The sequence below is a fragment of the Diplodia corticola genome (genome assembly GCF_001883845.1).
Source record: "Diplodia corticola strain CBS 112549 chromosome Unknown scaffold30, whole genome shotgun sequence".
NCBI lineage: Eukaryota > Fungi > Ascomycota > Dothideomycetes > Botryosphaeriales > Botryosphaeriaceae > Diplodia > Diplodia corticola.
This window is the reverse complement of record NW_017971509.1, coordinates 253565-280224: the sequence shown is the minus strand read 5'-3', so window position 1 is coordinate 280224 and position 26660 is coordinate 253565. Positions and strand designations below refer to the sequence as shown.

Below are 26660 nucleotides of genomic sequence, written 5' to 3'. Positions count from 1 at the left end.
GCCGATTTCCGTGCTTCAAGCGCTCACTTATTGTGGTTCGTCTGCTGGACCGCCTCCGAATCAACCTCGAGACGCAACTGCATCTGCTCGGGCTACAAGCTATCGAATCACTCTTGGCCAGCAAGCACCGAATGACGCCTTTGACGGAATCGTCGGGTAAAGCTCAACCCTACAGTTCCCTCCCTGACCTCCCTTGGCCCTTCCGTGTCGGTCGCGAAGAACCCAGTTCATCGTCATGCTGAACTACGCTGGAAGTGCCCAGCTGCCCTCCTTCAAAGAACAGGCGATATATGCTGCGACAGGAGGGCTTGCTGGGGCGGCCGTGTTCCCCATCGAACTTGGGTCAACGCTGTCCTCCTCCACGAGAGTCCCAGTCTCCAGCTTGCTCCGTTCTCACGCATCAGTCCAAGTCCCTCGGGTGATATGCCGCTTCTGGGCCTTTGATATAGTCAAATCACTACTCTCCGGTTCTTCTTCCGAGCCTTCATCACCTATCCGCAGGGGACTCATTGGCGCAGTTGGCGGCTTTTCTGGCGGCATCACTGAGGTGACTTACCAGTCTCTAGTGTTTAACAGACGACGCCCCACTGTGCACGCACTGGCGCACCAGTCCAGCAAACTGTTCTTCTGCTTTGGCACCTACAACTTCTTGGTGGCCTCGTTCTCCAGCGAGACACCTCCGCGCCCATTTTGGCACTGCTGGCTGATGGGAGCAGCGGCTGGCGCCACGGGAAGCGCCATCCTGGCCGCGGTCGATGGTACACGCGGACGAGCCTTTTTGACTGCAACCAGCAAAGGGGCTCTTGTCATTGGAACCATCATTTCCGTGCAGGTGACGTCGTGTGCGGAGGTATTAAGACGTACTGGATCAAACTGATATCGATTATTGAGATACCCTGCAGGTTATCTTGTACGACGTCCACCGACTCTGCCCTGCCAGTAGAGATTCGGAGGTACAAAAGCAACAATCAGTGCCGCAATTCCACTTAGGCTGTTGCTCAATACTCGCTGGCGGCTTCTGCCTCTACTTGTTTGATATTGCCGGATTAGGCAGTCAAAAGTCGCGTTCCATTCACGCTTGCCCGCAATTTGTCCGGCGTCTGAGCTCACGCGAGCTTCGTCCAAGGATTATGACTCAGTGATCTCTCACATGAAGAACGACCTTCAACTGATATCCAGGTCAACACCTAACCGCTCTTCACAGACGCTCCATCACACAGATCCGCGACCATGGGCGGACACACCTTTGAATCGGACGGCTTGAAGACGCCCAGGATCGCTACAGATACATACAACGTCCTAAAGAAAGAATACAAAGACGCGCTCGCTCCGTTCTACCACCACACCGCGTATGCGGAGATCGCCCCAGACAAGCCCGACCATGGCGATGTCGACATGCTTGTCGAAGCACCGCACCCAGACACAACTCCCGAACGCATCGCCTCTACTCTCGGCGCGAAGAATTTCAAACGCAACGGCGCCGTCACCAACTACGCCATCCCGCACCCCACCGACCCGGACGCCTTCGTCCAACTCGACGTGCAGGAGAGCCCACCAGGCTACCTCCCCTGGCAGCTCTTTCTCACCTCCTACGGCGACCTCTCCCAGATCCTCGGCGTCATCATCCGCCCGCTCGGCCTCACCTCAACGGACCGCGGCCTGCACGTGCGCATCCCGGAGATCGAGCCCACCAACAAGAAAGCCAGCATGATCCACCTCTCGCACGACCCCTCCGCCGTCCTCGCCTTCTTCGGCCTCGACGCCGCCCGCTACCACGCCGGCGCCTTCGCCCGCGAGGCCGACATCTTCGCCTGGGTCGCCGCCTCCCGCCTCTTCGACCGCAACGCCGTCGTGCCCCGAGGCGGAAGCGGAAGCGGAAGCGCAGAACAACAACAACAGCAGCGTCCCCCGAGCGAAAACCACAACGACCGCGCCCGCCGCGCCAAGCGCGGCATGTACCGCCGCTTCGTCGAAGAATGGGTCCCCGCGCACCCGGAGGCCGGCGCCGACTGCGCGTGGTCGCGCGAGCGCGTGCTGGACGCGGCCCTAGATGCATTCGAGAAGCGCGCAGAGCACGACGAGCGCCTCGCGGCGCACCGGCTCGCGTGCCGCGAAGACGCGCTCTGGCGCGCCGTCAAGGCGACGGTGCCGCGCAAGGGGGACAGCTTGGCGCTCGTCGTCAGGGGGTTGAAGCGGTGGGTGAGCGTCGAGGAGGGCGTGCTCACCCTGCGCGACGAGCCGCTGGATGACGTCGGGAGGGTGAGGCCGTGGCTAGAGAGGATGGGTGGTGGGGAAGGAAGAGGAGGTGAGGAAGAGGTGTTGAGGTGGGTGGCGGAGAACTGGGTGGATGTGCAGGCGAAGGAGAAGGCGTGGGCGGCGGCGAAGAAGGCGAAGGGGCTGGTGGGATTGGGGTCGGGGTCGGGATTGGAATCGGACGCCACGCCGGATTTGCAGGAGACGGAGGCGAAGAGGATCCGTTTGGATGATGATGATGATGCTGGCGTTCCGTTGGGCTAGGGACGGCGGGGATTGCGCGCTGCGGACGAGTGTCGCTTTGCGTTGTGGGACTGGAAAGACGAAAGGCGCGCGCGCAGCAGTGGTGGGAAACGAGTTTAACGCGGGTCTCTGTGCCCTGGTGGTGAGCTTATTGGGGATGTCGGGGGTTGGTTCTGGAAGCTTACGGGCTTTGCGGGTTGCTTAGTTGATACCCCAGAAACAGTAATTAGTATTCGATTCTTCTCTCAACTTTAAAGTCGTCAACAGACTCGATTCACGTGTCATCTCTTGTCGATAGGCATTCTTGAATGGTAAAGTAACGATAACCGCTGCGCAATCCACCAGAGCAAATCAAGAGAGAGCATGATGCAACGTGAACATTGGACAGCAGCACATGAAGTTCGAGTCTGGATTGCCTTCATATTAGGGCTGCCCAGGTGATTTACTCTAAACTCCCACCTAAAAGAGAGCGTGAATGGGCCTTGCCGCTTGCAAACCGTCTGCCAATTTCCAGCTTCAGCACTTCGGTTGGAACAACATCCTCCCCGCTCGCAGCAGCATCCTACATCAATATTGACTAGCTGTGGACAGAAAAACGACAGTGCTGCGGATATCCATTATGGCAAGAGTGATGATTTGCAGTCATTTCAATTCATATTGTCATTCTTTACATCATTCTTTTGCCGATCCAGTAGTTGCCCTCCCCTCTTTTTCTTCTTCTTCTTCTTCTGGAACCTCCATGGCCCTCTCTCTAACTAATAGCCAGGAAGACCCTGCTCCTTCAGCTCATCCGGGTGCACCTGACCCAAGGCCTCCCTCCTCGTCGGCGCGTTGGGGTCGAAGAAGGGCTTCTCGGCCAGCGAAGTCACCCTGGTGCCATGCCTGGGCTCCCTGTTGCCGTAGTCCCAGCTGGCGTTGTGGATGGTGATGCTGTGGGGCAGAAGAAGAGACGACGACGTCAGCGATCGGGCTCGAAGTGTTTTTCCTCCCCTCCTTCCCTCCGGAAGAGGGACGGGGAAGAGCTGGGCAGAAAAGAAACGGAAAGAAAAGAAAAAAGAAGGCTTACCGGTTATCCCACAGCGCGCTCGTGCCCGGCGTCCACTTGAACCTCAACTGGATATCCACATTCCTCTCATACACATCGAACAGGTACCCCAAAATCAAGTCGCTCTCGGCCTTGTCGAACCCGACGATCCGATCCGTCATGGCGCGGTTGACGTACAAGCTCTTCCAGCCGGTGGCGGGATGGGTGCGGACGAGCGGGTGGACGCGCTCGATCCACTTGGGGCCCTCCTCTGGCTTCTCGCGGTCGAGGTAGGGGTGGGCGGAGCGGTAGACGGCGTGCTTGCCGTCGATGAGCTTGCGGAAGGCGGGCGAGAGCTTCTCGTAGGCCGAGTAGCCCGACGCCCACAGCGTGTCGCCGCCCGTCGACGGGATCACGTCGTTGTGCAGGTGCGTGACGCCCGCGGGCTGCCGCTCGTGGACGAGGTCCGTGTGCCAGCGCGAGGCGCCGCCTGGCTTGCGGAAGTTGGAGGGGCGCTCCGTCGACTGCAGCTCCGGCCAGATGACCGTGACGCCCTCGACGCCGGGGACGTGGGGGACTTGCGGCTGTTTGGTGGAGAGGGAGAGAGAGATGTCAGTGGCTGTTTTCCTGTTTGGGATTTGGTTGGATGCTGGGTAGGTGGTACTCACGTGAACCTCGATTTCGCCATACCATTCGCCGAGCTCCTTCTGCTGCTGGGGGGAGATGTCCTGGTCTCTGAAGAAGACGACGCTGCGCTCGGCAATCAGCAGGCCGAGCTCGTCTTTTTGCTGGGCGGTCAGGTCCTTGAGCTGCAGGCCAACAATCTCAGTGCCGATGTGTGTTGTCAAGTCAATGACCTTCTCGGCGGCTGAAAGGAGAGCCTTCTTCTCGGGGTCGGCGCGGGAGCCCGGGTCAACGAAGGGGCGGTCGTAGTCGCGAATCTTGTAGACATCGTCAAGGTAGAGCGGACGTGCGGGGCGGTAGGGGTAGCCCTTGGACAGGTCAATGCCGGCCTTCTCCAGACGCCTGCGCGTCGGCTCCGGAAGACGCAGAGAATCCTTGCGCGGCGGGGCAACGTCCTTGATTTCCTCGCGGAATGAGATTGGTGCGGGAGCCATGGCTAGAGCTGGAGGGGGAGAAATCTGTTTGAATCTGGAAGATGCCGCAACAGCGACTTGTGACGGTGGTATTCCTCTAGATGCTAGGATCGTTTCGGCTGTTCGCCAACATCACATTTCTTGATCTCCCCGGCTTATATGTAGGCGCTCGGCTGGTCGAGAGAAGATGCCTATCGTGAGGCTGCCGCATTATTGCAGGTCGGCGTCGAGAGGGGCGCGGGGATCACATCATCGACCCCTCATCATACATCATCCCTGATTCGTCAGCAGCAAGCGTGCCAAAACGGAGTGTACGTGGTTCATGCCCACACTTTCCTGGGGTTGAGCAGACCCCACCAGTGCTAAGTCCCGGCGCTGGTCGATCGCCAAATGGCGCCATCTCTCTCTAAACCCACGACATGCATCGGCAAGCGGGAGGCGGCCGGACCCCGCCCGTGGCGCAACCAATTATCGTTTCAGCTTTGCTATCTTCGGTTTGCTGATTCAAGTCGTTGCTTGTTTTGGCAGCTTCATTTGGTCGGCGACCTCGAGGCGCCTGCTGGCCCACAGTGGGAGCATTCCAACGTGTCACGCCAGAAACCCGCAAGTCCCGGAAACGGTGCGCTTTGTAATGGGAGGTTTCATCAGGAGACGAAGCCCCGCGAGGCGCAGTCTTCAACGGCCGAATGTCTCACAGCCATGGCTGATTGCACCATTCTTCGGCGGAGGTGCGCCCTCTGTTCGCTGGGGGCTGGGACCATGCGCCGTCGCTTGCCGGTGCCCAATGGGGAGCCGGTTTTCCTTTCCCAGCTTCGGCCCATTATCTAGTCCGTTTGGCAAGCCTCAGTGCATCCGGAGTCCGAGCATCTGATTCCTAAGTCCCAACATCAGTCGTGTTGATTTGTTTGCCACTATGCCCGCAACATCGGCATCTCACGTCGCTATCATCGGCGCAGGAATCAGCGGAGTCGTCACGGCAGCACACCTGAAGAAAGCTGGTGTGAATGTCACTGTTTTCGAACGGATCGGTAAACCTGGAGGCGTCTGGTAAGTCGGAGCTTTGGTGATCATCAGGACCTTGCGAAGCAGTTTGCGCCAACCACGGCGCGCACTGACGGGCTGGCTCGACTACCCGTTGGAAGCCATGGCAGAGCAGCTTGAGGATCTCGATATACTACTGCCTTTTCATTAGCTGAGTGTAGTTTCTCGGGCCTACTTGGTTCCTCTCCTTCTGCGCTTCGCAAGGCAGTGCATTCTATGCAGAAGTGCATCTGAAGCCAGGAATCCATGGATATATGCTCATGAACGTGCAGGGTCTACGATGAACGTCAGCCTCTGGAGCCGGACTATCCCTCCATCAACGCTTCCGTCGCCTCCGATATCCCCAAAACGCAGTGGCGGACAGTGCAGCAGGCTCATGACGAGAGCCAGATTAGCGACCTGGCTGCAGCACCACCAGGGTTAGTCGTATTATTTCAAGAGCATCAAGGTTATCGTTGACGAGAAGCCCAGGCCATGTTACCGCGACTTGGCGACAAACGTCCACAGGGACATGATGCAAACCACTCTTCTTCCATTCCCTGATGGCACAGGTGATTACAGCAACCACTCTGTCATGGCTGCATACATCAGTGAAATCGTCAAAGTAGCAGGTATTGAGGAGTCAATTCGGTATAGGACGCTGGTGGAAAACGCAAGCAAACAAGACGGCAAGTGGAAAGTGACAGCACGAGACTTGACGAACCAGGAACATGGAAGAGAAACCCTCGTACGTACTGTGCCAGCCTGGGTCTAGAAGTTCAGGGTGGCTGAGCTGGTGTAGGATTTCGATGCAGTAGTGGTAGCCAACGGCCACTACCATGCACCCAGAGTTCCCGACATCCCAGGCCTCATCGAGTGGAAAACACGCTATCCCACCAGGGTCCAGCATTCAAAGTCTTACCGCGTTCCTGAGGCGTTCAAGGGGAAGGTGAGTCGGCGGTTGAGATGGGCGGCACAGAGGGACACTAACGAAGCGGCAGAACGTGCTCCTGATCGGATCGGGGACGTCGTCTACGGACATTGCGAAGGAAATCTCGCCGCACGCAAAGAGCATCTGGCAAACATCCAGGGGAGGCGACTTCGACTTTCCAGCGACAGTGCTGCCGGCAAATGCCAAACGCATTGGTGACGTCGCGTCATTTGATCTCCCTGCAGCGGATGCCGACGTCCTTTCGGGGTCGGACTCGGGGTCGGATGCAGGAAGCTCATCAGGATCAGACGCCTCAGAGCCCAGCGGGGCGATCCCAGGCACCATCACCCTGAAGTCCGGGCACAAGCTGTGCGACATCGACCATGTGATTCTTGCAACAGGATACCACGTCACCCTTCCTTTCTTGCGATCTCTCCACCGGGACGACCTCCGACCGGACGAGGTAGACGACAAGGCCATCGTCACCGACGGGTCGCAGTACCACAACCTGCACAAGGACATCTGGTACATTCCCGACCCGAGCCTGATCTTCATTGGAGTGCCGTACTTCACAGCAACCTATTCGCTGTTTGAGTTCCAGGCCAAGTTCGTTGCCGCAGTGCTTTCGGGCGGGGCTACTCTGCCAAGCGAAGAGGAAATGAGGACCGAGTACGACGAGAGGGTGAAGGCCAAGGGCTTTGGCAAGAAGTTCAACTCGCTCAAGTTTGTAGAGGTCGAGTACGTCAACGAGATACTCGGCTGGGTCAACAAGGACCTGGCGGAGCGCGGTAGAGCGCCTATCCCTCCGCACACGCCCGAGTTTGTGGCTGCAAAGGAAGGCGTATACGAGAGAATCAAGAGCCTGCTGGGCGGGGGGCGAGGCTCGCAGCCGGCACCTCAGGTACCTGACGAGTGGTTCCCGGCATGTTAGATTGCGGCTTGGATAGAGACGGATAGATGTTGAATGGACGATGCAGCGCTTCCCAAGCAGAAGTGACGACAGTGCCGTCTTCGCTTAGATTGCCCGATGCGCGATTGGCAGAAAGTCGTTGCCGCCCGTCCCCGCATTTCGCACACCATGAACCAACACTCCAACACTTCAACACCTGTCTGCTTGAACTCTCGCGAGCCTGTCACTATCACGCGGTGTGAAGTGGTCTGCTGCTTGCAATGCCTACCCCAGCGCTTGCATTCCCTGCGCGTGCCGCAGGCCATTAAACACCGCAAAGCCGGACGATATGCAAGTTGGGTCGCACGCCATCTACGCCCGGATGCTCGTCACTCGGTAGGATCCCACGCCTGCCACACTTTTGGCTTTATGCCGTCCGCCCGTGCCGCAGCCTCCAGCGTCAAGCTGCCCGTGTCGTCCGCACGAAAGACTTGGCCATGGGCTCGTCATCTGCAAGTGGGCCCACGTTACGCCGGCATATCGTGCAAGGCAATCATCTGCCGACTCTCGCTCGGGCATTCCCAGCCTGGCCGTATCTCTGCCATCGGCGTCCACTCGAGCTCCAGGTCCCCGCGCTGCTGGAGAGTGCATAAGCTCGCGCCCAACCAACCTTAAGCACGCAATACTGCCGACACATGGTGCCTCGCCACCTTCGCGGATTGGGTTCGCACTCCCGGTGCCACAGCGTCGCATTCCTGGTGGTTTGGCTGGTTAAGTACTTCGTCGCCGTGATGTAGCCAAGTCGACTGCTTTATCTTGGCTCGGCCGCCCAAAAATTTGGCTGCAACCTGTCAAGGCCGACTTGCCTCCCAGCGGCCGAAATCGACCATGCCGGAGACTCAGGACCAGGAGCGCGGCCAAACCGCGCAGGCGGCCGACGGGGTGGTCGCAAAAGACGTCAAGATGAGCTGGAAAGGAGTGTTATGGGACACCTTCGACAAGTCTCCTGAAGAGCGAAAGTTCCTCGGCAAATTAGATGCTGCTCTATTGACCTTTGCGTCCCTTGGTGAGAGCCAACCAGCCGCCGCAAAGAAGATTCCTCTAACGAATTCAGGCTATTTCATCAAGTACTTGGACCAACAAAACATCAACTCGGCTTTTGTGTCCGGCATGAAAGAAGACTTGGGTCTCTACGGCGAACAACTGAACATTATGCAGACATGCTGGACTGTGGGCTACGTGATTGGCCAGCTGCCGAGCAACATTCTCCTGACCAAAGTTCGGCCCTCGCGATGGATTCCCGCCGCCGAGGTTCTCTGGACGATACTCACTTTTTGTCTATCGAGATGCTCGACAGCCAAGCAAATCTACGTGCTACGTTTCTTCATCGGTACGTTTCATTGAACCTGGCGTTGCTCGTCCCTGCTGACGCCTCGACTTCAGGTCTTGCCGAAAGCACCTTCTATCCAGGAATGCAGTACATAATCGGCAGGTATGTTCTCCCTTGTGATCGATCAACACTGCGCCCGTTGAGAAACTAAACCCAAGTGTAGCTGGTATCGAAAGGATGAGCTTGCCAAAAGAAGTTGCATTTTCCACACAAGCAGCGCCATTGCATCCATGTTTTCCGGTTATCTCATGGCTGCTGTCTATCACCTCGGTGGTAAAGGAGGATACAAGGGATGGCAATGGTCCGTCTTCGTCTGCGCATTCAGTCAACACTGGTGCTAATCCATTGCCACAGGCTTTTCATTGTCGACGGCATCATCTCGCTTCCCATTGCATTGGCCGGCTTTTTCGTGCTTCCAGACGTGCCGGAAATCTCCAAGCCATTCTATCTGACCAAAGAAGAAGTCGCCTATGCGCAGAAGAGGATGCAGCTGGAGGGTCGGAAGCCGCGTGAGCCGTACACGAAGGCCAAGGTCAAGAAGATTCTGACATCATGGCACATTTGGGTGCTCACTCTTCTCTACATGTGAGTGTACCAAGTTACCCTTTCTCACTGTGCTGCGTGCGTAGTCGTCCTTGCAAAAACATTCGGCTGATCACCAGACAGTGCGTTCAACAACGGAAACATGTTTGCTCAGCCTGCCTTTGCGCAGTGGCTCAAAGCAAGCACAAATCCCAAGTACTCTGTGGGACAGATCAATGCCTACCCCACGACTACGTATGCCGTGGCAGTGGTCTCGACGCTGATTTACGCATGGTCTTCGGATTCGTATCTGAAAGGATCCCGTTGGCCGCCAATGATATTCGCAGGGGTAGGCCGTCCGCTTTCACACGAGTCCGTAACATACTAATTCGACTCAGATATGGAACATCATCGTTTACACATCGCTGGCTGTATGGGATATCCCGAACGGATGGCATTGGGCCTGTTACATATTAGCAGGTCTCAACAGCGGTCTCTCCGGACTATGCATGTCGTAAGTAACCACATCGGCACTCGACGCGACATTCCCAGCAAAGGCTAATCCATCCCACTCGACAGATGGGCACATGAGATTTGCGCCAATGACAACGAGGAACGTGCCATCGTCATCGGTAGTATGAACCAAATGGCCTACGTCATCCAGGCTTGGCTGCCCCTCATCGTGTGGAGACAGACAGACGCGCCACAGTATCGCAAGGGTTTCATCACCGTCGCCGTCATTGGCGGGCCGCTGCTGATCTGCACCGCCCTTGCGACGTTGGTCTTGCACAACAGGGAGAAGGCGCAGAAGGCGAAGAAGGGTTACGGCTCCGGGTCGGAGGATGGTGAACAGGGTGAGACTCCGTCACCCCAGCTGTTTACCGTTGACGTCAAGGGGGCGGGTGAGACAAGGGCTTAGTCGTTTGGTTGTGATGCTGAGACAACCTTTTGTGCAACGCAGAATGGCTTCTCGGAGAGCAAGAGCAACCCTCAAAGAGCGGTCCTTCCACTTTGGAGATTGTGGGCTGAGTGGGACATTGAAAAAGAAAGCATTGAGAAGCGGGCGTCTGGTATAGACGAGTCAAACCACAAGAACGATCATATCATGACAGGTTCCCATCGAACACTTCCACACTGAGAGTTCCCACGTCAACTAATGGCTGCAGAAAAAGAAAGTTGTTTGCTCCACCCCCTGAACGGGTTGAGAGAAGCAGTCACTCCATTTGAGTTGCTTGATTAAGCTGCGATTTTGCCTGCATAGTTTCAACCATATATGACGGGCTCAGCTGTGGCCTTTTGAAAGAACGTGACCCCCCCAAATATCCCCCTTACCGACTTCAAGCTCACACAAACCACCTCCACCTCACGTCCTTTGTCCCACCTACCAACTCGCTCAACCTGACATCCTTACTAACCAACTTCCTCCCAACCACCCGATCCCTCCTCGCATTATCCCACACCATCCACCAGCGCAACGCCAAAATCAACACCATCCCCACGCCCTCAAACCCCGCCGCCGTCCCCAAAAACGGCAAATACCTCGGCGCATCCTCCGCCCTAAACGTCATGCTCGCCACAATCCCCCCGCTATTCGCAGCGCCAGTCAAAAAACTCATGACATAGATCCTCCCATTCTCCGTGCACATATTCGACGCGTGCCACGAATGGAACAGCACCGTCGGCGTCATGGCGCCGGCGCACAGCAAAAAACACGCAAAGTAGGCTACGGGCACGTGCGCGGCCGGCTCGTCGAGCGCCAGCAGGATGACCCAGCCGGCGAAGGTGACGAGCAGCGCGAAGACGAGGTGCGCGCTGCGCTCGCGGAGCACGTCCGACGAGCGCGCGGTGCAGAGCAGCACGAGCGCGCCGACGACGTTGGGCGCCACGGTGTAGAGGTTCGTTTTGAGCGTGGAGAAGCCCATCAGCTGCACGATTTGCGGCAGGAAGGAGCCGACGGCGCTGCCGGACGTGCCGTAGCAGAGGCCGATGAGGGCCCAGGCGTAGCTGTGGAGGAGAGGGAGGAGGGGTGAGTTGAGGATGTTGGGAGAGGGTTGGGGAGGGGGAGGGGGGAGGGGAGGAAAGTGGTGGGCTGGATGGATCGAGACGTACACTTGCCAGGACTTGAAGGGCTGCATGCCTTCGCGGAAGTCCCACGCGGAGCCGACGTCGGAGGTCGAGTCTCTTTCACCGCGCAGGACGCAAAGTTCTTTTTCGGCTTGGGTGAGCCAGCGGCAGGTCCAAGGGTTTTTTGGGAGGATGACGCTGGCGAGTAGAGCGATCACAACGGTTAGGCCTCCTTCGATCAGGAAAAGGTACTGCCAGCCGTGCAGCGCTCCTCTAATCTGAAATACTCCGTAGGAGATGAGACCTGACACGGCAGAGGAGAGGACTGTCGAGGAATACCACTGAGATGGCGTCAGCAAGCGCTCAAAGGAAGTTGGGTCAGTTGAAGTTACTATGGCAAAGCGGGTGGCAAGTTCTCCGCGGGTGTAAAAGGTGCTCATGTAGAACTGTGTTGTCATCAGTAAGTGGGGATCTGGAAAGCATGTGAAGAAGTTGTACCATTGAGCATGGGGCAAATCCTGCTTCTGCAATTCCTAACAGAATCCTCACAGCCAAGATCTGTAGGTGGCCAATATCAGCTAAGCTCACCACAAGCAAGCAGGGAAGCCTTACCTGGGCAAAGTTCTTGCACGCGGCACAAATCATAGCCATGATGCCCCAACACAACATAAAGCCGACCAAAAAGAACTTAGGCTCAAACTTCCTGGTGACCAGATTGGCGGGAAGACAGAGGCCGCAGAAGGGAACGTAGAATACCATGACCAGGATGGAGTATTGGTTGTTCACGAAGCCGAGATCCACGTCCATGCCGTCGGTCTTCGCGTTGCCGAGGTTGCTGCGGTCGATGCTGTTGAAGAAGTACATGAAGAAGATGATGACCATGACCAGGAGGTCGAGCTTTTGCACCAGCTTACGCTCGGCTGCAGCGTCAATTCGAGGCAAAACAGGCGCGACATCTGAGATGGTTCCGTATTCAATCTGAGCGGGGTCTTTGGTGCTGGCGGCATCGCCGTCGGAGCTTTTGAGGTGGCGCATTGGTAGGTTGCTACGGCGTCGAGGAGTGGATCACGGGCGAACTGACTCCCAAAGAGTTCCAGTGCTTCACCAAGGAAATACAAAGAGATTGTGGCCAGGCTCACCGACCCAGAGTGGTTGGAAACGGCAGTCTTATAAGTGGCAAGCGTGATACAGCAGTAGCTCTTATCATATCATTGGAGAATGGGGTGTCGTGCGTGTGATAGCAGATCCGTCGTCGGTTAGATGCAAGGCGGTGGTACAAGCCTGGGTGCCTGGGTGCCTGCATAAGCAGTGTCCTTCTCCGATGAAGCAGATGGCATGAAACACCCTTGTTGCCTCGAAGGGAGTGCATTTGCACGGCTGCTGGCTGGAAGCGATGGGCATGTAAAGAGCGATTTGCCTTCTGTCGAGTTCCCAATTGGGGATCAATGCTGCTCACTCGTGGAAATTAAGAGCGGGCTGATAGGCTAGCAGCTGCAGCGCCGAGCCGTGTTGGACCTTCCCACAGATGTTTTGCTGGCCTGTCGTGCGGAGGGGTGATCGCACATCAAGAGTGGGCGAGCGGTTGCTGCAAAGTGAGTGCCGGCCGGGACCGCTGTTGTGCGCCGGGTCAGCGGCAACAACATAACATGGCTTCGTGCTCGGTTGCCGTTATCCCCGCGTCTTCTCCGCCTTCGATCCATCAACCACCAGCATTCTTCCGACTTTCGGCCTCTCAAAGTCGGCATCGTGGGGTCATCTGCCAGCACCTATATATATTGCTAGCAGGGTGATGCTTTTGCCACGCAACATTTCATGCGCGAACTCGCCGACATGGACTCGATACTCATTGTTGGCTGTGGCGTCTTCGGCCTTTCCACCGGCCTGGCCCTCTCGAAGCGCTATCCCAGCTCGAAAATCACTTTCATCGACAGGCATGAACCGCCGGTCCCGGACGGCACATCGGTCGGTTCGTACTTCGCGTGCAGTCCAGGGAGATTCAAACAAGCTGACCACAATGTCCCAGACACAACAAGGGTGATCCGCGCCGATTACCATGATCCCGTCTATTCAGAACTCGCTCTGGAGTCCCAACGGCTTATCCAAAAGGACCCGGAGCTCGCACCCCACTACTACCGCAGCGGCATGATCTATGCTCATTCCGGTGCAGGACGCCACGGATCCAAAATCTGGGAGAAAGAATACGCTTCGGCCCAGACGCTGCAGCAGAAGCGTGTCGAAAGCGGAGAATTCTCCAACCAAGGATATCTTCGCCATCTCCCCTCCCATGCCGCCATCTTCCAGCGCGTCAATGGACAGGGTTTTGAGCCTCAGTCCGGTGAGAAGCAATGGAACGAGGGCTATCTAAATGAAGACGTTGCCTTTGTCAACGCCGAGGAGTGCATGCGTGTCTACTACCACAAGTGCCGGAGACAAACAAACACGCATTTCCTGTTCGGCAACCCTGTCAAGAAGGTCATCGTCGACGGCGGCGTTGCAAGGGGGGTTGAGCTTGTTGATGGGAAGCAGCTGACCGCCGAACTGGTCATCCTGGCTACTGGGGCCTGGACGAATACCTTGCTTGACTTGCGAGACCAGATGACTTCTACTGGACACGAGGTGGCTTGGTTGAAGCTTTCGCCCGAGATGGAAGAGCGGTACAAAAACATGCCGGTAGAAATTCACTTCCTCCCCTAGCCCGCAGGTCGAGAACTCACTCCGTATAGATCACCACCAACTTCACCACCGGTTTCAACATTTTCCCGCCGCTGAACGGAGAGATCAAGTGCCTGCGGCGCTCTCCTGGCTACACAAACACCAGGACAGTGACCGACTCGGCATCTGGTAGGAGCTTCGAGGTTTCGGCACCTCCAGACTCGCCCAGCCCCATCCCCGCAGACGCCGAAGCAGGTCTACGAGCAAATCTCGCCGAGCTGTTCCCCCCGCTCGCCGAGCAGCCCTTCGACAGGACCAAGCTATGCTTCTTTACAAACACACCGACGTCCGATTTCCTGGTCGACAGACACCCGACCATCAAACACCTCGCCCTTGTCACTGGCGGATCCGCTCATGGATGGAAATTCCTCTGCGTCCTGGGAGACCGGGTCGTGGATATGCTTGAAGGGAAACTTAACCCCGACCTGGAAAAGAGATGGAAGTACAAGCTGCCCGAGGACAAGAACCACAACATGGAGGGAGCGCCGCGGGCCGAGGGCGAGAAGCAAGAGCTGAAGTACTGCAAACCCATCGCCATCGTAGGCGCTGGTGTCTTCGGACTCTCCACCGCCCTCCACCTGGCCCAGAGCGGGTACAAAGACGTAACGTAAGTCCTCCCCCCCTACACCAGCGCCGCCACCCCATCTGATCAACCACCCTCCCAGCATCTTCGACTACCAGCCCTACCACGAAAACGGCTATTCCACCGCCGCCGGCTGCGACGCCGCCAGCGCCGACGAGAACAAGATCCTCCGCGCCTCGTACGGCGACCGCAAAATCTACCAGGACCTCGCCTTCTCCGCCATCCCCCACTGGGAGGCCTGGAACGCGGCCATCGCCTCGACCACCTCCCCCCTGCCCCCGGGCCTCACCCCCACAACCGCCATCTGGCACCCGTCGGGCTTCCTCCGCCTCAGCGACCACGGCCTCGACGAGCACGAAGCCACCACCCAAGCCAACTTCCCGCCCAGCATCAAGCACACCCAATACCACATCTTGCCTTCTCCATCATCCTTCGACCCCTCCGGCCCCGCCCGCGCCGCCGCCGCCGGCATCCCCCCCACCAAGCTCGACCCCTTCGGCCGCCGCGCGCGCAACCTCCCGCTCGACGGCGTCCTCGACACCACCGGCGGCTACGTCCTCGCGAGCAAGGCCTGCGCCTGGGCCCTGCACCTCTGCGCCCGCGCCGGCGTCAAGCTGCGCCTCGGCCCCGCGCACCGCTTCGTCCGCCTGCACCTCGCGACGTCTTCTTCACCCTCCCCCTCTCCCTCGACCGGCACTGCCACGTCACCTCGCCCCGTCGTCACGGGCATCCAAACCGCCTCCACCCCCACCCACCCCGCCTCCCTCGTCATCATCGCCTGCGGCGGCTGGACGCCCGCCGCGCTGGGCGCTGCGGCGCCCAGGTCCGGCATCCACGACCTGCTCGAGACGACGGCCGGCACCGTGCTGACGGTGCGGATCCCGCGCGCGGAGCGGCCGGAGCTGTGGGAAAAGTTCGCGCCGGACGCGTTCCCCGTGTGGAGCTGGAAGATGGCGGGGTATAATGGCGGGAGTGGCGGTGGCGAGCCGCGGACGAGCGTGGGGGGGTTGTACGGGTTTCCGCGGACGGAGGAGGGGGTGGTCAAGTTTGGGTTTAGGGGGGCGAAGTGGACGAATTTTGTGGGGGGTGGGGATGATCGGGGTGGGGAGGGAGAGGGGGAGGGGGAGGGGAAGAAGACGACGACGACGGTGAGGAAGGTGTCGTTTCCGAAGACGGGGGCGGGCGAGGTGCCCGAGAAGGCGATGGAGGTTGTGGAGAGGTTTTGCGAGGAGAACTTGCCGGAGCTGTTGACGCTGCCGATCGAGACGGCGAGGCTGTGCTGGTATACGGATAGTGTTGACAATGACTTCCTGGTGGATTACATCCCGGGGACCGAGGGGTTGATGGTGTGCAGCGGAGGCAGCGGGCATGGGTTCAAGTTCTTGCCGGTGTTGGGGAGTAAGGTGGTGGAGGTGATTGAGGGGAAGAAGGACTCGGAGTACGTCAAGGCGTGGAGGTGGAGGGAGAGGCCGGCAGGCAAAGCAAATGGGCTGGAGGAGGGGCCGAGCGGATGGAGGACCTTGGATAAACAACGCATGGTGAGTGGCTGGAAAAATGGAAAGGCGGCTACGAAGCTCTGAGCGAATCCATGTCGGCGCAAGAAGTGGATGGTTGAAGCGCTCGCCTCCAACTCCATATCAACCAAAGCGCTGGAGAACATGGAATTTTAGATGGATCTGGATAGCGTGCAATGGCAGGATAACGAACTGACTGGCTACGACTTCACTCTGGCTGGGCAGACGAGAGACGCTAAGAACAAAATAATGGTTTCCACTTTGCATATAGGTGAACCAATTTCTTTCACCATCCACTGTGAAGTATATCACGAAAATTACATCCGCAACAAACACAAATTAAATTGTATCCTGGCCTTGCCGTTCGTGGACTAGAAAAATTATGGCCGTAGCATCAAGTGCAACCTAGAACACTAACAAGCAGTGTTATCCGCAAACCCGACATATTCGTCCCATCCTGAAACGCCATCGTTATCAGAAAAGTTCAGCAAAGTGTAAAAGGCCTCAGTATCCTCAGAGACTTTGCCCGTGACTTTGTTCTTGCGCTTCTTGATGGTCAGAATTTGGTGATTCAGTCAAACAGGCCGCCGAGGTCGCCAGAGTCAGAGACAGACTCCACAGTCGGAGCCTGGTAATTAGCGCGACTGATGGGGCCCGGAGACTGGGCAACAGGGGTGGCGGTGACATCGACAGCACGAGATGGGCGAGCTTCAGCTCCACGATAGGTGAGAACGGAGCCGTTGGAGTTGTTGACAAGACGAATCTTGCCATTGGCACCCGGGATCAGGAAGCCGAAACGCGGAATGTCCTCCTTCTGGCCACAATGGTTGGGTGAAACAACAAAGGCAGTCGGCTTGGAGATGCGCTCCTCATCGGTGAGCTCGTGGGCAACGATAACCTTGGGCTTGCGGGGAACAGTCGGGAAGGGGATACCGCCGACATGGTTGGCAATGGAGGCCTTCTGGTTGCCACGAAGCTCGATGCGGTGTGCAGCGGGCGTATCCTGGCTAGCCGGAACAGTGCGCTTCTGGGGAATTTCGGCCTGCTTGGGGTTGCCCTGTCTGCAGGTTAGGTTCAAGCCTTTGCCGTCTTTGGGTCAGTTGAACGTGAAGTGAGGTGATAGACAATACCGAAGGAAGACTGGCATTTTTGGCCGAGCTAGAGCTGACTGCGTTAGAAAGCAGGCTCGTCGTCTTGCCGTCGCGGACGAATTGCAGGTCGTACCTCCACTTTCCGTCCTCGAACTCAACAAAGCCGTTCTTGCGAGCGTTTTGAACCTTCTTCACGAGCGACTTGTATGCCTGTTCTGCACCAGGATCGGGGTTCTCGAACTGCGTCTTGGTATCCTTGTGACGAGACAAGCTCTTTCTGTCGGCATTGCGAACTCCAACCTCAGAGGAGTCGTCAATGAAGCTGGGAGGACCGACCTGGGGACGCGAGGGGCGGTAGGTGCTGTGATCCTCAGTGTCAACGACGTAGCCAACAGCAGCCTCGGATTTCTGGCCATTGTTCAGCTCATGACGTCCATTGCAGCTGTCAGCTGTCACGTCGGGGCGTCTGGTAGTGAAGCCACCACGCGAGAAGACGACATTTTCGTCCGAGTCGTCAATGAGGCTCATCGGCGCCATGGTGGCGGGAAAGAGCGACAGCTGGTGGTACAGCAGAGGGCGAAAAGGACTTGGGCGCAGGTGCGTCACAAGAAAGAAGAAGATGGGTGCGGATGTAGAGTTGAGGGGTGGAAGGGGGGTGATAGAAATAGGCAAGCACTGGACCCTGAAAACCCGGCCTCACCTGCGTTGCTCGGCGGCGAACGCCCATCAGCCGCGGCTCAGGTGCCGCTCTCGCGCAAGTTTACAGCTGAGTGAGGTCCCTTGGAAGGAAAGTGAGGAGCCAAGTGCCGCCGCATGCACTCTTGTATCAAGTACGAGCATCGACATGGCTGAAACGAGTGCTTGCTGATACCGCATCTGAACTGAACCTTATGCAACCCGCAGTCTTGCGCCTTCACCAGTGGTTGCCGCCATGTCAATGCTCAATGCCCGCTTACCAGTGCTCGATGATGACAATGGGTATAGCTACTGGGATACGAGAGATTCTACCCAACGTGAAAGACCTTACACATTCGCCCGTACTATACACCCTCTTCACAGCTTGGCCTTCTCTTGCGCTTTCTCGTGCTCCCACTGGAGCTGTACGCGCCGCATCCTCCAGAAGCTCCAGAAAGCAGTGAGGGCGGCAAGCGGCGGGCAGAACAGCTGAAGCCACGCCCACCAACGAGGACTGCGGCTTCTCATATCGGCCATGGCTTTTGAGACTTGCTTCTCAAGCTCCTCTCTGTCGCCGTCGTTCCAGATGACAACACTGGCATGCTCTCCCCTTCGCTGCACCCTCTCGGCCTTCTCCCTACTGTCGCCTTGGCTCAGGACCCTGTTCTTCGCGTCCTCTTCGCTCAGGTGCGGGTCCCTGGCTCTCAGTCTCTGCATCTGAATCTCCGGATCCTTGACGGCAACGACCATGATGGAGCCGCAGTACCTCTCCCATCCGCTCTCGAACAGCAACGGGATGTCCAGCACCACCGCCCAATGGCCGCGCAAATAGGCCCACAGCATTTGCTTGTACATTTCTCGGCGCACGGCGGGATGCACGATGCTGTTCAACACCTTGCGATCGCGCCCGTGCTCGTCGCCAGCGCCGAACACGCGCCTTCCCAAGGCTGGCCGATTTAGAGGACGCCCTTTGCCTGTAGGGCCATCTTCCTTCCCACCGCAAATAGGATCAGAGGCGGGCAGCAGCAGATCGGGTGTGGTGGGGCCAAAGTACTCGACGATGGCGCGGTAGCCCGGCGTACCCGGCTCGACGACTTTGCGGGCGACGACATCGGCGTCGACGATGGGGAGGTTGTAGGGCGGGCTGCGCAGCAGGTTCGAGACGGTGGATTTACCGGTCGCAATGGATCCGGTCAGGCCCAGAAGAAGCATGGTGGCGTGATTGACTGCGAGAGGATTGTTCGGGCGCAAAGAGTTGTTTGGTGATGCGGGCTGGAGCTTGGGCGCGGCAGTGGGGTGAAGTCGTAGAGCCGAGGCGGCGCATTGCCGACGACGCGACGCGCTTCAGCTCTTGACGTCGGTGGCCAATGGATCAGACAGTCGCGTGGGAGCTGGGGAGAGCTCGTCGCTTTCTAAATACAGCCCCGCTCTGCACATAGCCAGACGCTGAGGGGTGTGAAGATGGTGACGAGACTGCGCATGGGGTTACAGCACCGACTCGCCCAGAGCGGGCTCCGGAGCGACAGGGATCTGCTGTCACCAAAACAATCAACACCGGCTGCGGCCGCCAGAGCCACTGCACCGCGCGCCTGCATCGACCACCGGCGCCCACGACCGCGTGGTGACAGCCACGCCCAACACCACTGACCACTAACTGCATAGCTCCAGCACATCCGTCCCGACCTCCGCTCGCTTCCACGACGCCATTGTCCCGCCTCCGCCCGCTTGCGAAAACTCAACGCCATGTCCGCGCCCGTCACCCCCGCCAGCTCTACCGTTGCTGTCGCCGGCTCCGCCCCCGGCACCGGCACCTGGCGCCATCCTCAGTTCGAGGAGATCACTCGGCGCCAGAATGCCAGTGCCTTCGGCGAGGACCAGGCCAAGAGTCTCTTCTCCACCGCCTGTCTCCTCTTCCTGACCTTCGCCGTCACCGCTTTCACACCCGCCTGGTTCGCCGATGCGTGAGCATGCTCCGTTTCCACCGACATGTGCGCACCAGAAGCTAACGGATGGATCTGCACCCCAGAGCGATCGCAGACGTCCCCTTCCTTAGCATCAGGTACATCATCTGGCTCACCCGCGTCGTGCTCGCCATCAACGGCTCTGTCACGCTCCTGCCTCTGTTCCGCACCCAGGACGAAGTTGCCGACATCCCGCTGAGCGCCTCGCAGCGCGCTCTCCTCGGCCTGGACCCGCGAGTGTCGACCCCAGGCGGCTCCATAGTGACACCGCCGCGTTACGCCCGCTCCGCGACGCCGCGCAGCAGCGACAGGCCGCTGCAGACGGGATCCCCGAACTACGGTAGCCCGTTCGGGTCCAGCCTTGGCTTCCGCGAGGCATCGAGCCCCTTCAGCCCCATCACGAGTCCCCTGCTGCAGAAGGCGGTTGGTGGACGGAGGAGGAACAGTCTCTCCAGCTCTCAGTCGGCTGGTGCTAGTGGCTGGGAGCTGTACGAGAGTCTGGGCAAGGAGACGAGCAAGGACACTTCGATGGCGATTCCTGGCACACCCACTCCCCTCGGCGGTGGCAAGGGCCCTTCGGTTGCTCTGACGAGCCGCTGGCTGTACGAGAGGAACCGGAGAAGCTCGGGCCATGGAAGCCCCGGAAGAGTGTACGGGTGAAGTGAAGCAGAAAACGGTTCGAGATATTGATTGACATTGGTCGCAAAGAGAGCAGCGCAGAATACCCAAAGGAGGTCGGATTGCTCAGAATGCCTCCATTGTACGTAACCAAGTTCAGGCGCATTGGAAAACGGGTAACTGGGATGCGATTCATAGTCGATGCGACGGGGTAACGGTCATTTTCAGGTGTTATTTCATGTCAAGAGGAGTAGAGGATTGGTCACAAGTAAGCCCGACTCACCCGGTTGTCCGCATGTTCAGAGCTAGCAGTCATTTCGACAAAAGAATTCCATAGATTTCATACCGCTCGGTGCTCCCCGGACGACTGCAAAAGCGGGCCGGTAGCTTCCAAGCTCCAGGGCGAGCGGGAACTTCCCCAGATGTCAGTGTCAGGGATGCGGACAGCGTCGTCTGATTGGCTGGGTGCTCACGTCTCTTATCTGCAGGTCGCTCACTCTCGACGGTCGGCCATCTTGAAACCCAACCGGCTGAAGGCTGCCAGACCCGTTCCAGCCCCTCGGCAGGAGCGACGAGCGCGCTGTGACGTTCCGATTAGGTTTAAAGATGGTCGACGTCAGGGCTCACGACTCAGGGCGTGGTCAGACCCGCGATACAAGATAGATAAGGACGCGACTGTGTCCTGCACCACCGTCTGGAATGCGGCTCGTCGAAAGTTCCACGCCCGTAGCCGTGGAATGCTCACTATTTCCCGGACGTCCGGCGTCTCCAGTTCGCCATTGGCCATCAGCAAGGCGATGATGCATGTTTCGGGCAAGCCGCTTACCTAGCGGCGAGCCCCATCTTTCGAGCTTTCTTATCGCTATCGCATTGCAGCTGCCGGCATGATACGGGCTGGCAAGTGACAAGGGTAGCACAAGCAGCACACGTCCCCAAATTATAACAAGCTTAGCCGCCCCCGCGAAGCCCGTCAGCTTGGACGCCGTTCCGTCTTTCTTCGGCATTGATTCTTCTACATTGTTGCCACCATGGGCTTCAAGCTCAGGAGACCGAAGCTCCACGTTGAGCAGGCCAAGTCTCAGTTTGCCGAGGGCAGCGCAAGGTGGTAAGTCTGGCTTGTCTCGTAAGAGCATGTGTGCTGGAAAAGGCGGCTGACTTTTGTTGATGTAGGACCAATGTCGACCTCGACCCCGTTCCCAAACACGCCCGAAAATGGGGCGTCACCTCCTTCATCGCATATTGGATATCCGACGCTTTCAAGTACGCATACGTTGAAGCAGCAAGAGCGACAAGAATAGCAAATGGTTGACCGGCTCTGCAGCGCGGCGACGTGGGAATTCGCATCCTCTATCATTGCTGTGGGCCTCACCTGGTACGCGCTTCTCCGGCCACGGCGGTTACAGATTTTACCCTCCTCCTCAGACTGTTTACAACGACCATTGCATCCACTTACGGGGGGTATTTGGAGGCTATGTCAGGATGTTTCAGTAGAATCTCAAAGTCTACAATCACATCCCGACATTGCCTTCAGCTGCCTCTGTGAGAAGAAAGCAATGTCTTTGTGGTACACTGACGAGTAAAATCTCTGTAACCCATTATGCGGCCCCTATTTAGCAGGCCCCATGTTCGACACTGACACACATCCAGGCGAGAATCGCTCGGGATCGTGGCCTTGGCATTCTTCATTATATCGTGGGTCATCGCCCTCAATGGCGCAACAGGCGTAATTCATCATGCTCCCTTTCCAGTCCTCGCACGTGCTAGCTGGGGGTTCTGGGGCTCCTACATTGCAATCATCTCCAGAGTCATCCTTGCAATTTTCTGGTTCGCCATCCAGACGATGAACGGAGCAAACACGGTCAGAGTAATGTGAGCATTCCCTGAACCGGAGACCCTCGTATGCTGGGCGTTGCTGATGCCCGCAGGCTCGGCGCAATCTGGCCGTCCTTCCTCACCCTCCCGAACCACATCCCCGCCGACGAAGGCATCGAAACAAACACGATGATCGCCTTCTTCATCTTCTGGCTCCTCCAGGTCCCCTTCCTCTACATGCACCCCAACAATCTCCGCTGGCTCTTCATGGCCAAATCCATCATCGTCCCCATCGCCTTCATCGCCATCCTCATCTGGGCCCTGATCACCGCCAAGGGCACCGACATATGGGACCAAAAGCCCACCATCCACGGCGCCGCCTACTCGTGGGCCTTCCTCGCCAACCTCACGTCCGTCATCGGCAACTACGCCACGCTGTCAGTCAACCAAGCCGACTTCTCGCGCTACTCGCGCGTCTCGGTCAAGTGGCAGCTGCTCTACGTGCCGCTCCTCCCGCTCGTCTTCACCTTCATCGCCTTCATCGGCATCGCCGCGTCCGCAGCCGGGTCCGCCAAATACGGCGGCGCCTACCTGTGGGACCCGATGGCGCTGGTGGCGCAGTGGCCTTCGCGGGCGGCGCGCTTCTTCGCGGCCTTCGCCTTCGCCCTCGCCGCGCTCGGCGTCAACATCAGCGCCAACTCGCTCAGCGCCGCCAACGACCTCACCGCGCTGTTCCCGCGCTTCGTCGACCTGCGCCGCGGCCAGCTCGCCTGCGCCGTGCTCGCCTGGGCCCTCGTCCCCTGGAAGATCCTCGCCTCCGCCGGCAGCTTCCTCAACTTCATGAGCGCCTACGCCGTCTTCCTCGGCCCCATCGCCGCCATCATGCTGTTCGACTTTTGGGTCGTGCACGCGCGCAGGTACGACACCCGCGCGCTGTACGAGCCCGCGGGCATCTATCGCTACACCGCCGGCGTCAATTGGCGCGCCGTGGCCGCGTTTCTGGTCGGCGTGGCGCCGAATCTTCCCGGCTTCATCAACAGCATCAACGCGGACATCGAGGTCGGCGTGGGCGCGCGCCCGTACCAGTTCGGGTGGCTGCTGGGTTTCGTGGGGACGAGCGTGACGTATCTGGCGCTGGAGTATGCGTTTGTGCCGCGGGAGACGATGATCGAGCGCGCGGTGCTGCCGGACGAGGTGTACGAGGCCATGGGCTTGTATGACGGGTCGGAGATCGAGAGCGTGCCGGTCGGGGAGGGGGGAGAGGAGGTGGTGACGGTGGAGAAGAGGGGGCTGAAAGGCTGGGCGGATAGGATCTTGTAGATGTATTGCCTGCTGCGGGTACGTCGGCCGCGGCGCGGCGCAGCGCAGCGCAGCGAGCCGTGGGGTTGGGCACTGATCGTCTAGACGCGAATTATATTGTGACAGTTTAATCCGGCCGCGGCTACTTCCTCCCCATCAAATCCTTCACGTCGTCCGTGTCTGCCGGCAGCGGCTGTCTGATGTGGTTCAGCAGCTGCACCAGCGCGTCCCTGTCCTCGCGATCCTGCCCCTTTAGCCTCTCCAAGAAAGCATACGCCTTGTCGCCGTCCGCTGTGCCCTTTCCGTCGTGTTCGGAGAACTGCGGCCCACCGGGCGTGGGGATGTTGACTTGGTAGTCGGTGTACTGGCAAGGGCCAACGCCCATGTCGAACATCATGTACCGGTCGTTGTAGAGGCCGATGCTGAGGTCTTCGTATTCGGCCGGGTGGAAGTAATGGCGGTCATCGTAGCGCCCTCTCCAGCGCGTGGATGTGCCGATGCGGAAGTGGCGGAGGGAGCTGAGGTGGGTGCGGAAGTGGTCGAGGATGCGGGACCAGCTGGGTACGGTTTAATGTCAGTGTTACTCGGGCCAGGAAAGAACAGTCGAGCTCACCTTTGATCAATGAACCTGTACTCGCGTGTCCGGGGTCCGCGTCCCGTGGCTCTGCTGGGTTGGATGATTGGATAGCCGTCCGAATCGGTATCACAGTCGTAGTGTTTGGCGTAAAACACCACAATGCAGTCGTCAAGGTACAGGTTCTCAAGAGAGGACGAATGGCTGGCCAGCCACTCCAGCTGCCAGTCGTGCGTGAAGACGTAATTTCCGAGTGCGAGTGTGCGAAGGTTTGGGATATGCAGCCCCCGGAGATCTAGCTTTGGACTGTATCCAAAATAGAAATCCTGGTAGAGGACAAGCGTCGTCAGGTTGCTGGCTGAAGGCTCAAGCCAGAGAGGTCTGAGCTCTGCCATGAAGACGTGAAGCCTTGTGCCGCGGATCAGTGGGCTGAATCTAGTCAGGCGAGGTGAACTTACTCTTCCATTTCGAGGTTGCTTTCGGGAGCACCTTCGTGGTCCTCGGTGGCTATGTACAGTCGCAACGCAGTAAGTCTTGACAGCACCTTCAAAGCCGTTTCTGACTTCATGAATTTGCCATCGTTCATGTTCTGCATGTTGTCGATGCACACGTCTTTGATCTTCGAAGCGGAGGGGTGGGCCAGCGTCTTGAAGAAGTTCTTTAGGATGGGCTGGCGAAATTCGTACGTCTCTGGCCATTCCGTCCATTGCGGCCAGTGGCCGAAGCCCTGCCAGCTGTTACCCGAGGTGGCGTGCTTGGAGAAGCGGAGAGTGACGCCGGTGAGGTTGGGGAATTTCCTGAAGGCCTTGAAAGCATCAAGGCAATCTTCCTCGAGCTCCGCTTCCCCCGACATCTCGGTTTCTTCCTGCACATGTCTTAGTGCTACGTCCATCTCGAGAGGGGCGTGGGTATACCTCGTCCGCGTCGAGTGTGTTGAGCTCTACGTGTCGCACATGGCTGTTGAAGTCGGGATGCTCCAGAATCGCATTGTACCTGCCTATGCTTTCTACATAAGGGTAAAGGCGGACAAATGAAAACAAAGACTGCGTGGCCGCAGCATGAAGTTGCTTGCAGGCGAGTCTCAAGGAGCAAATGTCCTCCCGTTCAAGACAGTGGGCAATGTTGCAGCGGAGCTCCTCTGGGAGCTGGAGAATACCCGGGCCCATGGTGTCGAAGTGAGGTATTGTAATGTTGCAGCGAGCACGTTAAGAGAGTGTCCGTACTGACGCCTCACGTGGGGCCAGGTAGGCACCAACGAGCTAGCGCAGGCATCAACCGCCACCTCACGTGACATGGGCTCGAATTGGACAGTCTGCCGCTCTGCCGATGTTCACCCTTTCAAACCTTCGCTAGCCGCATTGGGAAGGATCTAACCATCGATCTCGACCCTTCAGACAATAATATCTTCACTTGAGTTGTGTATATGAGAAAATAGTACGGGCCATGTGTGACGTAATAAACAAATAAAGTCACAATCGCATCGCCTGCATTCTGACCCGTCGGCCCATTCTACTTTATCTGAATCTCAAAATCGACCATCTTTGACTTGCGAACGCGTCAGCACCTGCAAGGGACGTGTGGTGGGCCTCTGCACTTGGCGCCAGATGCAAGCATTACCAAGCAATCCAAGTATCGAGCTGTCCAACTGCCGAACTACGTACGGACTACGACTGACTGTGTACTGCACCTGTTTGATGCGTTGAGCACATGTTTGGAGACAGACATTTAAACCTACCTCATGCGAGACTAATCTCTGTCCAATTTCCTATTGAGGAAGTTCTATGATTCTCGCTGTCACGTCGACCCAGTCCCTCGTCTTCAGAATAGGTGTCAGCAGCGAACGCGGCCCTCTGAATGGCTATCAAAACAACTTTCACCTACTTTTTGTGTTCGGCGTTGGGAGTATTCACCTCGGAGATAAACCCTTCCTTTACTCAATCCCCGAACCACATTGCGTGCAGAGAGCCACAACTTTGCGCTTTCAAAGGGTTTTCGAGATCCAAAACTTCTGTTAATATATCTGCGACATAGTTCGATCAGACATCACAGATAATTGCTTCAAATTACCGTTGTTCTTTAGAATACGCTCAGATGTTGAGCTCGGTCATAAGCTTCGGCCTTAAGCATATCTTGGTCCCAGATGTCCGAAGCTTCTATTTAGTGCAGCTCCAGAAGTCAAAAACACGGTCATGCTTTTCCGATGACGTGCCATTGGTTGACGGCCTGGTCTTGGCACTATGCAACAGCCAACAGAAGCCTTGCAAGTACCCTAAAGGCGCGCGTCCACCTGCTCTTGTCACGGAGTCGTCGCGCTCCGTGAGACCCAAGATCCCCGCAAAATGATGGGGCGTGTGCGCTGATTACGCACACCGCTGCCATGTTGACTTG

General features: G+C 57.8%; 11 protein-coding genes across 11 annotated transcripts; 6 read left to right on the top strand and 5 right to left on the bottom strand.

Annotated features, from left to right (window-relative positions):
- Window positions 1-1230: 1230 nt before the first annotated feature.
- BKCO1_3000083 (uncharacterized protein) lies at window positions 1231-2517 on the top strand (the record flags this gene model as incomplete). Its single annotated transcript, XM_020273967.1, has 1 exon — window positions 1231-2517. One exon carries the CDS (start codon window positions 1231-1233, stop codon window positions 2515-2517), a length of 1287 nt encoding a protein of 428 aa, XP_020129743.1.
- A 734-nt stretch (window positions 2518-3251) lies between these two features.
- BKCO1_3000082 (alpha-ketoglutarate-dependent taurine dioxygenase) lies at window positions 3252-4638 on the bottom strand (the record flags this gene model as incomplete). Its single annotated transcript, XM_020273966.1, has 2 exons — window positions 3252-3426; window positions 3563-4638. The coding sequence occupies 2 exons, from the start codon at window positions 4636-4638 to the stop codon at window positions 3252-3254; spliced, it is 1251 nt and encodes a 416-aa protein (XP_020129742.1).
- Window positions 4639-5530: 892 nt separating this feature from the next.
- BKCO1_3000081 (dimethylaniline monooxygenase) lies at window positions 5531-7499 on the top strand (the record flags this gene model as incomplete). The annotated part of the gene is made up of 5 exons (XM_020273965.1): window positions 5531-5664; window positions 5931-6077; window positions 6130-6385; window positions 6440-6586; window positions 6639-7499. 5 exons carry the CDS (start codon window positions 5531-5533, stop codon window positions 7497-7499), a joined length of 1545 nt encoding a protein of 514 aa, XP_020129741.1.
- Window positions 7500-8345: 846 nt separating this feature from the next.
- Window positions 8346-10398, top strand: BKCO1_3000080 (mfs transporter liz1; the record flags this gene model as incomplete). Its single annotated transcript, XM_020273964.1, has 9 exons — window positions 8346-8523; window positions 8572-8847; window positions 8901-8949; window positions 9011-9148; window positions 9202-9432; window positions 9514-9718; window positions 9768-9883; window positions 9949-10271; window positions 10331-10398. The coding sequence occupies 9 exons, from the start codon at window positions 8346-8348 to the stop codon at window positions 10396-10398; spliced, it is 1584 nt and encodes a 527-aa protein (XP_020129740.1).
- A 314-nt stretch (window positions 10399-10712) lies between these two features.
- BKCO1_3000079 (high-affinity nicotinic acid transporter) lies at window positions 10713-12468 on the bottom strand (the record flags this gene model as incomplete). The annotated part of the gene is made up of 4 exons (XM_020273962.1): window positions 10713-11774; window positions 11826-11879; window positions 11932-11991; window positions 12046-12468. The coding sequence occupies 4 exons, from the start codon at window positions 12466-12468 to the stop codon at window positions 10713-10715; spliced, it is 1599 nt and encodes a 532-aa protein (XP_020129702.1).
- A 795-nt stretch (window positions 12469-13263) lies between these two features.
- Window positions 13264-16308, top strand: BKCO1_3000078 (fad dependent oxidoreductase; the record flags this gene model as incomplete). The annotated part of the gene is made up of 4 exons (XM_020273961.1): window positions 13264-13399; window positions 13457-14103; window positions 14157-14752; window positions 14811-16308. The coding sequence occupies 4 exons, from the start codon at window positions 13264-13266 to the stop codon at window positions 16306-16308; spliced, it is 2877 nt and encodes a 958-aa protein (XP_020129703.1).
- A 505-nt stretch (window positions 16309-16813) lies between these two features.
- On the bottom strand, window positions 16814-17870 carry BKCO1_3000077 (sac3 ganp family protein; the record flags this gene model as incomplete). Its single annotated transcript, XM_020273960.1, has 2 exons — window positions 16814-17299; window positions 17373-17870. 2 exons carry the CDS (start codon window positions 17868-17870, stop codon window positions 16814-16816), a joined length of 984 nt encoding a protein of 327 aa, XP_020129696.1.
- A 516-nt stretch (window positions 17871-18386) lies between these two features.
- Window positions 18387-19220, bottom strand: BKCO1_3000076 (dephospho-kinase; the record flags this gene model as incomplete). The annotated part of the gene is made up of 1 exon (XM_020273959.1): window positions 18387-19220. The coding sequence occupies one exon, from the start codon at window positions 19218-19220 to the stop codon at window positions 18387-18389; it is 834 nt and encodes a 277-aa protein (XP_020129697.1).
- Window positions 19221-19751: 531 nt separating this feature from the next.
- On the top strand, window positions 19752-20629 carry BKCO1_3000075 (nuclear pore complex component; the record flags this gene model as incomplete). Its single annotated transcript, XM_020273958.1, has 2 exons — window positions 19752-19969; window positions 20035-20629. 2 exons carry the CDS (start codon window positions 19752-19754, stop codon window positions 20627-20629), a joined length of 813 nt encoding a protein of 270 aa, XP_020129694.1.
- Window positions 20630-21615: 986 nt separating this feature from the next.
- Window positions 21616-23719, top strand: BKCO1_3000074 (ncs1 allantoate transporter; the record flags this gene model as incomplete). Its single annotated transcript, XM_020273957.1, has 5 exons — window positions 21616-21692; window positions 21758-21847; window positions 21909-21959; window positions 22235-22456; window positions 22513-23719. 5 exons carry the CDS (start codon window positions 21616-21618, stop codon window positions 23717-23719), a joined length of 1647 nt encoding a protein of 548 aa, XP_020129695.1.
- A 121-nt stretch (window positions 23720-23840) lies between these two features.
- On the bottom strand, window positions 23841-25438 carry BKCO1_3000073 (f-box domain protein; the record flags this gene model as incomplete). Its single annotated transcript, XM_020273956.1, has 4 exons — window positions 23841-24255; window positions 24312-24680; window positions 24731-25137; window positions 25187-25438. The coding sequence occupies 4 exons, from the start codon at window positions 25436-25438 to the stop codon at window positions 23841-23843; spliced, it is 1443 nt and encodes a 480-aa protein (XP_020129700.1).
- Between the last annotated feature and the right edge of the window lie 1222 nt (window positions 25439-26660).